This window comes from Chaetura pelagica, unplaced genomic scaffold, assembly GCF_000747805.2.
Source record: "Chaetura pelagica isolate M959 unplaced genomic scaffold, ChaPel_1.0 scaffold356, whole genome shotgun sequence".
In the NCBI taxonomy this organism is placed as follows: Eukaryota; Metazoa; Chordata; class Aves; order Apodiformes; family Apodidae; genus Chaetura; species Chaetura pelagica.
In genome coordinates, this window is record NW_009953964.1 from 7,178,956 (window position 1) to 7,190,630 (window position 11,675).

The following is an 11,675-nucleotide window of genomic DNA, read 5'->3' on the forward strand; positions in this document are numbered from 1 at the left end:
CTTTCCCTGGTAATTAGATCCTGTTTTCCTTTGTGGTTAGAAGGAAAACTGTGCCTTTGGTCTACAGAGAGATCAAAGGTTTGGATGGGGATCTAACATAGGACAGAATGATTCTCTTAACTAAGTGAAAAGGGTCTATGTAGCAGATGCTGCCTTGCAGAGGACAGCAGCTAACCTAACCCAAGGTGTATTTATATTGTCCCACAACCTAGCTCCTCATCCACTCTAGCATCCAGGACCTTCCCTTGTCCTTCACATCATGCTCTACAAGAGCACTCCAGCAGGCTGTGATACCACCTGAGCTGGTATCTAGAGCTACGTGCAGACAAACTAAGCTGGACGTTTCCTGTAGCCTGGGCACTGTATCTGGGGCTGGTCAGCATTGCTGGGGTGTGGGGCTCAGCAGAGCAGGTTGCTCCCAGAGCTCCCTAACATGGGTTTCTTCCCTTTCCAGAGAGTCTGAGGCCAGTGTTGGCAAGAGGTTCGATGGTGAATGTAAGAAGGAAATTGTTGCAGTAAGTGAACTGTGGGATGAGGGAGGGGGTCTCAGACCCACTGATGTCAGGGGTAGCATGACCAGTGTCTGCAGCAGCCCCCAGACCAACAGCATCCCACCGGAATGGAACTGCTGCTGTGTGTCAGCACAGAGAAGATTTTGCTTTCTCCACATGTAATGTGCATTATCTGTCCTGAAGTCAGAAAAGGAAGATGGTGACTGCACAGGAAGTGATCAGCAAAAGAGTAGTAGCAGAAATAATCCATCAGGGCAGAACTGAGAGTGAGAACAGAGAATAGCTTTTGGAGTCAGACCAATGGTCCATCAAGCCCATGATGGCTTGATGCAGAGCTTGCTCTTGTGGTAAGGACTGTACAGTAAGAGTGGAGTATCTATGGCATTCCTCCTACTCTTCCAGCCTCTATCTGTTTTGAGATAATGGACCTCAGTCGGGTGCAGTCTCTGTTAGTGAGTAAGCCTTGCTGAATTTCTCCTTCATAAAATTCTTCAGCCTTTTTCTGGACCCATACGCATTTTTTGCACTACGGTGCCTCTCAGCAGGTGTAGCTCCTATTGAAAAATGAAACAGAATCCCACTCTCACAGGATTAGCTAAGTGCTGATCTTTTTGTTTTAAGACTATAAGAGAGACACTGGACCCTTATACAGGCATCAGCACATGCACTTCTCCAGACATCAGTGTTTTTCCATTTAATTTCCTGGCCAGATTGGGAACGTGGTGCAATCATGAGCACGGCACGCTCACTGAGGGAACTGCTGCTGCTGAGAAATGCTGTGGCCAGCTTATGATATGCATCTCTTGAAACAGGAAATTATGATCTATTTTTATATTATTAAATTCTTCTGGCATAGTAGAAACTGACACCTCGGTTTATATCAGATTGTGCAAGGAACTTAATTACTTTTAGTTAGATCGTTATAGTTAGCACTGACACTGTAGCTAGGGGTTCAGGCCCTTCTGCTATTGACTCCTTCGTATCCTCCACATTAGTTATTTGGTTTTTGTTTGTTTTTTTGCAGGTTGACTGCAGTGACTACCCTAAACCTGTCTGCCCACTTGAGTACATGCCCCTCTGTGGCTCCGACAGCACAACATATGACAATAGGTGTAACTTCTGCAATGCAGTCGTGTATGTACAAACATGGACCACATTTGTGTTATCCTATGGGCACAAGTTTGCACAGTTGCCACTTTCTTATTTGCTGACCAGTGTTAATTAGGCATTTGGAGCAGAAGAGAATACCAGACATCATGCCAACCATTCCTTTTTTTTTTTTTTCTCCTTAGAGCATACAAAGAGCTAAGTCTGCTTTGTTAGTGTGAATGGTTTGAAGACCACTAAACTGAAGGGATTTTTAAAGCAAAATTGAAGTTTCATTATGGTTTCCAAAAATATTTCAGTCTAGAGAATGAGTTAAATCATTTCACTCATTTCTCAGTGATCAAATAGTTAATGGGAGTATGAGTCTGCAAGTTCTTTTGCTCTGGGCAGGATCCTATCTGATGTCTTCTCTAGGAGCCAATTAAAGGACAGATTATAGCAAGCAGGACTCTGTCTAATCAATTTTTTCCTCTCCTCACTTTCAGGGACAGCAATGGGACTCTCACTTTAAGACATTTTGGAAATTGCTGAGTATCAGTGCTGAGAGAATTCACCACAGGATCCCCACTGGCAAATCCCAGCTAAAGATCTCACCTCAGTTCATCTCGCCCTCTGGGGAGCTCAGCTCACTCCTGATTTTCTTTCTCAATAAACTAAATCAGCAATATTTCTTTTTCTTGTTTCATGTGCTGTCTCATGAAACATTTTCCTCTGATTTGTTGAAGGATGATGCCACGATGAATAGGTTATGTGCACATAGCTCTGGGATATAACAGGAACAACATCTTGCTCCCCTTCCTATCATAAAAGGCAGAAAATTAAACACAGATGCATAAACCTCAGAGCTGTGTGGCTTTGCACGTGAATGACAGTCAGTCTACATTAGTGTTCAGACCCTTTTGGACATTTGAGATTGCAAATACCACTGAAATACTACTCTGAAGTTATGACCCTAGCTGATCTCTCCCCAGGTATTTCTAGTGGGCTTTCCCTGTGCAGGCATCTTCAGCAAAACCAGTTCAGACTGGTGGTATGGACACCAACAGCTGATCCCTGGCCCTGTTTTTGAGATACCTGAGTGGGCCCTGCTCAGTTTCCCGGGTCTTCCAAAAGACAATCACAGGTTTCCCTCATCTTGAACTCATCCTTTAACAACCTACAAGTGTTTTGAGATAAATGCCCTCCTAGGGATGCTTTTTACTCCAGCCTACTTGTCCTCTCTCTTTAATAACAAAATACTCTTTGCCAGCCCAGTGTTTCACAATCCAAGGACAAAGTATCCTTCTGTTTTTTGAGAATGTGACCTGTCATTGGTGTATTGCTCGTTAAATTTATTTTGCTTTTGTCCCCTGCTGGAGTATTGAATTGGTGGGTGTTTGATCCACGCAAGAGAAACATAAATAAATTGGGCATATCCCTTCTAAAAATTAGCATCACCCATATGCAGTTCTCCTGGGAGCCAAAGGGAGGAGAGTGCTTGTTTTCCTTGATGGAATGAGGTCATCCAAGAGGTGATTCTTTGGTGGGAAAACAAAGGATTTCTACTGAGATGGGCAGATGGATGAAACAGTGATTTCCAGATTGGGTTCAGTTTTCCTGGGATCCAGGCTAGGGTCTCACATAATTCTGTCATCAACAGACTATCACTCCATTACCACAAATGTAACCCACAATGCTAATGGCTTTTAGGGGAAATAACAATTGTAAATCCTTTGCATATGCCCATGAATGTTGCTCCATCATTTGCCTGGTCCAAGGTCTCCCTTCAGTATCTGGGAAAACCTCTTGCTTGCCTTCCCAGTTTGCTGTTTTGCTGGTTTCACTATAACTTAATGTTTCCTGGGATGAAGCATGAAAATAAAAGTAGAAACTTTCCACTCTGGAAGGCATTCATTCAACATTTTTCCCACGGAAAAGCACTGGGTGTGAATAAGCACTGATGGGTGCCCACAGAGAAAACCACACAGTGGTCACTGCTTAGGTTTTTGTGGTTGCCTGTAGCCTGCAGGAATTCTCTGTGATCTTTCAGAAGGAATCTGTCACATAATTCACTTGAAATGACAACAAGCAGAGTGTATCTAGCATATCTAAGTTTCTAGTTTAGCCTGTTTCTTCGGAAAAAAGGTGGCTAAGCCAAATGGGAACGTGCACAAACATGCACAGACATGCAAACATACGCACCTACATATAAGCATGGTTGCCACCTGAGGGCAGAATTAAAGCTACGTTTCTTGAGCAAAACACAGACTTTGCTCCACGCAGACACTTCAGCCACCATGAGAGCAGCCGGTGTGTTTCTGCTCTTTGCTCTAGCCCTTTGCTGCATCACAGGTGAGTAGCTTTCCTGCCTCCTGCTCTGCCTTTCTATAAGCTCTGGCTGTCTTTAAAACCACAAAAGCATCTTCTGACTGGAAAGAGCTTCATTCTACAAGGACTTATTTACTCCTAGAAAGATAGTGTTGAAAAGACTTGACATCAAAGACTATCACTTATGGGGTAATATTTTAGCAACAGAACTGAGTGGGTAAGAACAACTGTGGGAACAGCTCCACTCTCAGCGCTAGTTTATGCATAATGAAAGAAGTGACATGTACGTGGTGCAACCCAGAGACTCAGACATCCAGTATTTCACCTCTGAAATATTGTAGAGACACAAATTATTTTACTGAATGAAAGCAAACATTTCTTGTAGTCATCCTGAAGTGAGATGCAATTTGAGAGCCTGAAGAGTTGTAGACGTTTTATAAAAGTTGCATCTCACTGAATACTCTTCTTATTTAAGAGCTATTGTGGCAATGCATACAAGGCACTGCTTCTGTGTACTTTGCCACCTTTATGACCCTGTTTGCATCAATAACTTGCTTAGTTTTGAGTATATGTCCTGCTCTGTACTTGAACCATGCAAAATCCATTTGTCTACTTTCGTTTTGCACACCCTCCTCCATGTTGACTGTAGCCCTCACTTAAAAAAAAAATAAAAATCATACTATAGAATTGCTGTTGCAATGGTACAAAATGGCACAAAATTTTACCCGAAATTCTTGTTGTCCAAGAAGTCATTTGCTAACAAATATTGAATTGAAAGTTGTGTATTCAGGGCATGCATTCACAGTTTTTTTAACTCTAACAAAACCCATGAATTGCATTTTTATCATATAACCTTCTTTTTTCTTTTTTTTCCAGCTACTGTTGCACAGCAGGTAAGGGACAGATCTTTCTATGTTTACATCATTTCTTCCCTTAAAGCATTTTCCACAGAAATCCTTACTAATCACATTGTGATTGAACATTTGAAAATCCTGAGTCTTCCAGCTGCCTGAGCAATCCTTGCTGCAGAGGTTTTGGGTGAAATCACTGATTATATCTGATGATGGTTTCAACCAGTAGTGCAGTACTCAGTTCATGTCCAAGTTATTGTCAAAGTGACTGCAGCAGCATTTATGCTGGTTGCACAGGCTCTACATCACTGGAAGCAACGTATCACCCTGCCCTGTCCCTCAGCTGTTTCTCAGCAGCTGCTTCTGGCCACTGCTGGGGTTGGTGCTCAGGGTGGAGGCAGGGGAGAGGGGGGTGCATCTCCTAATGTCATCTTTCTATTTTTTTGTGAACCTACATTGCATCTTCCTGCAGGAATACTGCCGTGGCTTCTTGGTCCCCAGACCCATGTGTACCATGGAGTACAACCCCCACTGTGGCTCCGATGGGGTAACATATTCCAACAAATGCATGTTCTGCAACGCGTTCCTGTACGTATGAAAATAATTCTCTTCACTAATTCAATGGTGAACTAACTCAGGTTAAACTAATCACTCTTGGAAACTGGTTGTAGAAGTGAATTTTTTTATTTGTATGTTTACCTGTTCTGTTGCTAGCATGAGTCAGTTTTTTATTGGGATAACTTGCCAGGAATTTCTTTCGGGTATAAATAGGTAATAATTAGTAGAGTTCTTTATTTCCCTGTTATGTAATTGCTGAGAACTTTCTTCTGCCCAGTAAGCTCTACAGACTATTTGTTTCCTACAGACTATTTGTTCTTCCTTTAAATCAAGCCTTTATCTTGTCTTTGGATGTCAGTAATAAAAGGAAACATCTGAAACACTGTTCAGAAGTTTTCTGTTTTGGTTAAGTTCCTCTATGATCTATCCTTCACCAGAGGGACAGACAGGCACACAGTAGAAGTCCAGATGTTCTGCCTCTCAGGAACTGTTTTCTTTCTCTGCAGGAGAAGCCGTCGGACTCTTCGCCTGAGATCTCTTTCAGCGTGTTAACTTCTCATTCAGCCTTCAGTCTGTCCTGGTGATGCTCCCCATGACAAACGCTCCCCCAAAGCCTTGTCCTGAAGCTTGAGAGCCCCTGATGCATCTTGTAACCTCTGCTTAATAAAAAAAGCCATCAGCATTTATGTCTTGTTTTAATGATATGTCTTGTTCATGTTTTACCTAAGACGTTGCATGGTTACGTCACTGCAAAAATTCTGGGGTGCAAGTATTAATGGGCAAATTACAGGGAGAGGGAATACATTGTTCTGATCTACAGATAAACCAACCCTAACCATGAAAACAATGCATAGATCTTTAGGGCACCTGCCTCCAAAGGAAAACAAGGTCTGGAGATGCATCCTGGTGCAATGCTCCCATCGATTTATTCCTCTAAGGGCACCTTGCACAAACACTCTGCTTGGGTGAGAGGAGCTGCCTGCCCCCCTAACCTCTGCTGTCAAGTACCTGCTGCCTCACCCGTGTTACTCCATGGAGTTTTTGGCAGCATGGAGAGGCTGCAAGAAAACCTCAACATACACATAATTTGAGACAGGCCTGAGGTTGCTTCCATAGGGGGTGTTTTGTGGCTGTTTTGCAAAAGCCACAGTGGTGCAGAGGGTGTTGCTGGCACTGCGGGCTGCTGAGGTTTAGCTTCTAGGGTTAGCCCAAATTTCTTATGCCCACAAGAGAAGTGGTGAAGAAGGGAAGTTTCCCAGTTGCAACTCTTCACCTTGCAAGAAGGACTGGAAACCCACCGTTAGGTGAAAGAAACCTATTTCCAATCCACTCTGCTTCCCAAAGCAACATGATGTGATGTTTTCTCTGGGCAGGCAGATACCTGGCTGCCCACGTTTGTTTTTGCAACATTCATCACTGGGGGTTGTTGCAGAAAACCAGTGGGCAGTCAGTCACAACAGACCTGGTGTTGGGAGGACTGCTAGCAGTCCTTGCCACAGCCTGTTTCTGCACCTCACCCACCACTTAGCTGCTTGTAGGTAATTACACCAACTGGTTGCTTGTGGAGGATCCTTTGCGATTCTTCGGCCTCTGGACATCTTGGCTGATGAAAGGAAGGGCTCAGAGTCATAGTGTTAATTTATTATTCATTAAGAGTGAAGTGCTGGCAATGTGGCATGCTGTGCAGGCAGCAGTCTCAGAGTCAAATAGTTAATGATCTTAAGCAACAATGTGACACTTTGCAGAGACTGGAGAGAGCAGCCCTTCAAAGGTAGACAATTTATATCTAAAATACATGACTCTCTGCAACCAGTTAGTGCTAAGTCCCTTCCAAAGCCTGGAATGTCCCTCCTGTGACAGGGAGGCATGTGTGCAAGAACTTATTTCAGTGTCAGATGTGATTTCCCAGGACCAAGACAAATTTAGGCTCTGGGAGGTACTGCTGGAGTGTGTGGCTCAGGGGCTTCACTCTCCTTGTCCCCTTTCACTGAGCAAGGGAATTGGAGGCAAGAGAATAGAATTATTTTGGTTGGAAAAGACCTTTAAGATCATCAGGTTCAGCCATTAACCCAGCACTGCCAAGTCCACCATAAACCTGTGTCCCTAAGCACCACATCTACAGGTTTTTTAAATCCCTCCAGGTACAAGCCAACTCCAACACTTGTCTTATTTCCTGGCGAGGCAGAGGGGAGGAGGATGGCCCCCAGCAGCCAAACAGAGCCAAGCCTGGAGACAAAAAGATCTCCTCATCTCGCTCAAGTGGTCCTCAGTTCATCTTCCAGGAGCATTGTCCACTAAACTGGAAGATCCACTAGGCAATTGAGGGGGAACTGTCAGTTCAGAATCCTCCACCCCAGTGCAGACTTATGCAGTATTACTCAGGAGGAACTGAGGGCAGAGCAGGACCCCAGTGGCACCCCCATCCCCCTACCCCAAGGGGGCAACTTCTTAGGATGGAAATAAAGGCCACATGCTTTTATGTGGACTTAGTTGGAAATAATTTGTTGTTGTTGCTGCTCAATAAAATTCTTCCACAACAACAAAAAATCCTCTCTCCATTATTACTCTAACTCTCCCTCCAGGAATTTCAAGGCAGAAAATGATGTCTGCCCCCTGAGGTATTTTATGATACAATTTGTTAAGCAGCACCTTGGCACTTTATGTTGTTATCTGATGTTTGTGAATTTAGGAAATGCCATTCAATTACCCCCAAATCTGATTAACACATCGCATGTAGTTCTTTTGTTCTGCTCTATTTTATATCAATGCTTCTGTTTTGGTGTATTGTTCTACTTGGCACTGCCCAAAATGTACCTCAGGCCAATTGAGACCTTTCTGCTAATGCAGCTTCTCTCTGAGGTTTCATTCAGGATAAACGTTTTGTTACCACTGATGAGGAGAAAAATAAAATGATATTTTAAAAGAAAATTATTTGGAGATGTTGTTTTTGGGGGCTGGCTGTGTCAGAGCTGCTGCAGCAAGGCAGAGCTGAGATTCACCGAGGGATTTGGAGCTGAGGGGCCAGATCCTCATCCTTTTGCTGTTAGTATGCAGCTCCCAGACAGTCAAATTATTTCAGACACTCTTGCCTGTGATATCATCTATGCATAAAGGACTGGAGATATGCAGGCAGCAATCAGATAGCTGAACTACAAGGAGAAATATTAGATGAATGCGGCTTAGAGAAGGGGCTTTGCTTGCTGTGCATTGAATCCACGTTCTCATAGAAGATCCAGTTCTGCCCCCATGTGCAGAGGTCTGGGAACAGCAACCTATTTTGGGAGCTCTTGCAATGTGACACATGGCTGGTCAATGGGAAAGAAATGCACATTGCATTTGTCTCTGTAGTAGCATAAACCATGGTGACATTTTCTTCTTGATTACAGTGGGGGGTGTGACAGCAGGATATGGGAGCAAGGGCAGTGATGCCACTGCTGGAATAACAGCATCTGGTCTTGCATGCACACATCCACCTGGGGGGGGTCCAAAAATTTAAGAGGTATTATTTCTGTTTGTAGCCAGGTGAAGCCTGTGACATGTTTTAAAGTAAAGCAGGAAAGATAAATGAAGGCTTTTTTTGTCATGGTAGACCACAAGCTTGCTTGAAATAGGGAGTCTCAAGGCCAGAGAAAAAGATTCCCAGGAAAGTGTCACTGCACTGGGAAGAAAGTGCTGAAATAGAAACTGAGTAGAATTTCCAGAGTTATGGAAATTTACCTTAATAGAAGAGGATCCATCACATGACAACCAGTGTTTACACTATTTATGTGGCCTTAATCTTTTTGAGTGTTTGCCCTCTAAGAACTTATAGCAGGAAGAGTTTTATTTTAATTTTTCTATGGCTCTCAAATCTGTAGAAACATTAAAATAATCCCATGCCCAAAGTCACTTCACTGAGTGCACCATGATGAGACTCTTGAATATCAGAGAGGGGTTTTGACAGGTGAATCACTTTACCTTTCCCATTTGCAACAAGTGTATGGCATTTCCCACAGCTCACTCTTCCAAATCCATGGAGACAGTTGTTTTTGATTGCTCCTAATGCCTGTTTTCAACCATCTGCTGCCCTGCAATTACTTCTGCCCTATTCCCTCTGGTTCTCATTAACGGAGCTCCTCGTGCAACCCCAGGTCACACCTCACCCAGCAGCTCTCACTGCCCTGCCCTGACTGCTACTAATTATCTCCCACCCTTTATTAAAGACCCTGCAGCAAGACTCTTTCCTAGCTTCTCTTTTTCTCTTTGCTGCCCTGTGAAGTGGCAGGGATGGAAACGGAGGAGGAAAAGAGCTGCTTTTGGAGCAGCCCTGGCTGGCTACCCAGGCCCTCAGAAGCAGCATGTGGATCAGAGGAGGATCTCACCAGCGGATCTGCTTAATTAAAGGGCAAGTGTTGGCCAAACATGAAAGTGATGCCTCTCCCAAGCAGACACCCTGCCATGCACAACAGCTCCTGAGCGGCCTGGGTGCTTTCAGCCTGGCAGGAGAGGCAGCTGGAGAAGCAGCAGTTTGTGGTAACTGGGGACCTCAGATCTGGAGGTGGATACAGAGAAGATTGGATTGCAGGGCTGAAGAGGAGACAGACCACATTCCTGTAGCCTCATGAACCATGAAAGAGTCAGTAAGTGCCATGTCCACCAGCAGCTGGTGCAAGCTCTGAAGAAACCTTGTTTTCAATCTTTGGCATTCCTTCCCCCGGAGAATAATCAATATTAATGCTTCTGTGACTTCCCTTCCAAACAAGCTCACAATCAGTTTAAGGAATATGAAAGGTAAGTCACTCAGGATGCTAAGAACGCAACAGAAACAGCTTTCAAAGGAACCCTTCAATGTCTGGTATTTGTGAATGAGATCCAAACAGCATTACTCATTTATTTTTCAGGCAAATGATTTCATTGATACGAACAGGCCAAATCCTGCAGGCTCTATTCTGTGACTACCCTTACACTTTCAGCTACATTTTTATGATTTATCTGCCCATGCCAAGGCTTGAACATCTCCCAGGATAATAAGGAAAACAATTATGATTTTCTATTTAAAACTCCTGCTGCCTTTAAGCCACATGTATGAATCAAGGTTCTTCTAAAGCAGAAACAAGTTCTGTCCCTCACTTTCTTCCGTGACTACCTTAAATCAAAAATGTATTATTTTTATGCAATATTCCTTATTTGTTTTTCCATTTGCGATAGAGTTGAACCACTTAACAGATCCTAGCAAATTATTTTTCGCTTATGTTCCCTAAAACATGACTTTCAGCTGACACTCTAAATTTAATGCCATATAATAGAGGGGGTAAAAGAGGAGACTTCCGTTTGCAGCTGCTGCAAACTTTTTTGAATGTCTTTGGTATTATGAAACCCATTTCACCTGCACAGAACACAACTTGCTTGCCAGTAAGAAGAAACATTATCCCAGTCCAGATTCAAGGCTACTCATCCTCATAATTTCTTAATCAGATTTATGCCAGTTGCTGATAGATGAATAACTCTTGCTCTTACATAGAAATGTCTTATAAACTTCTGAATCATAGAATCACAGAATGGTTTGGGTTGGAAGGAACCTTAAAATGATCTAGTTCCAAACCCTCTTGCCATGGTCAGGGACACCTTCCACTAGACCAGATTGCTCCAAGGCCTATCCAACCTGGCCTTGAACGTTTCCAGGAATGGGGCACCCAAGGCTTCCATGAGTAACATGTTCCAGTGTCTTACCACCCTCATAGTGAACAATTTCTTCTTAATATTTAATCTAAGTCTACCCTGTTTCAGCTTAAATCTTTCCCCCTCATCCTATTACTACAGACCCTTGTAAAAAGTCCCTCCCCTGCTTTCATGTAGGCTTTTCAGGTACTTCTAAGATGACCCCAGAGCCTTCTCTTCTCCAGGCTGAAAAACCCCAACTCTCTCAGCCTGTCTTCCTAGGAGAGGTGCTCTAGCCCTCTGATCATCTTCATGGTAATGCTTTCCTGTTGTGATAACTGTTTCTCTCCTGTCAGTGAGAGATCCGGTGCACGAAGAAACTACAGGAGAGAGTGTGGAGAGATTCATTGAGATCTGAGCATCTTTAAGGTACACTGATGCCTGCCAAACCCTAGATTTTTGTCTGTAAAAGCTTGAAGTCTCCCATGCTGTTGTTCCCTCACTCTGGTGTACCATGCATGTCACCTGGAGCCCCAATACCATCCAGAGTATGTAATATGGAGTGCACAAGTTCCAAAGCTTTCAATAAATGGTTTGGGCTTTTTTTTTCCCTTTACCAACTTCCATACATAATTTCACAATGTCTACTGTTGAGACAGTGCTCTTGTTTGGAAAGTACAAATCGCTCATTGTACAGCAGGGC

General features: G+C 43.5%; 2 protein-coding genes across 2 annotated transcripts in view; both read left to right on the plus strand.

Moving 5' to 3' along the window:
* The window catches only part of LOC104392579 (ovomucoid-like), a 5,419-nt gene extending 3,135 nt beyond the window's left edge, over window positions 1–2,284 (plus strand). Inside the window, exons 6-8 of the mRNA XM_010001993.1 lie at window positions 455–515; window positions 1,537–1,646; window positions 2,105–2,284. Of these exons, the coding sequence (XP_010000295.1) occupies window positions 455–515; window positions 1,537–1,646; window positions 2,105–2,150 (217 nt within the window). The 3' untranslated portion in view covers window positions 2,151–2,284. The remainder of the gene's footprint in view (window positions 1–454; window positions 516–1,536; window positions 1,647–2,104) is intronic.
* A 1,611-nt stretch (window positions 2,285–3,895) lies between these two features.
* Window positions 3,896–5,887, plus strand: LOC104392684 (ovomucoid-like). Its single transcript, XM_010002113.1, has 4 exons — window positions 3,896–3,950; window positions 4,803–4,819; window positions 5,250–5,365; window positions 5,842–5,887. Exons 1-4 carry the CDS (start codon window positions 3,896–3,898, stop codon window positions 5,885–5,887), a joined length of 234 nt encoding a protein of 77 aa, XP_010000415.1.
* Window positions 5,888–11,675: the final 5,788 nt, after the last annotated feature.

Coding starts and splice junctions, on each gene's coding strand:
- LOC104392684 (XM_010002113.1), top strand. CDS start 3,896: ATGAGAGCAGCCGGTGTGTTTCTGCTCTTTGCTCTAGCCCTTTGCTGC. Junction 5,366..5,841: donor ATGTTCTGCAACGCGTTCCT/GTACGTATGAAA, acceptor CTTTCTCTGCAG/GAGAAGCCGTCGGACTCTTC.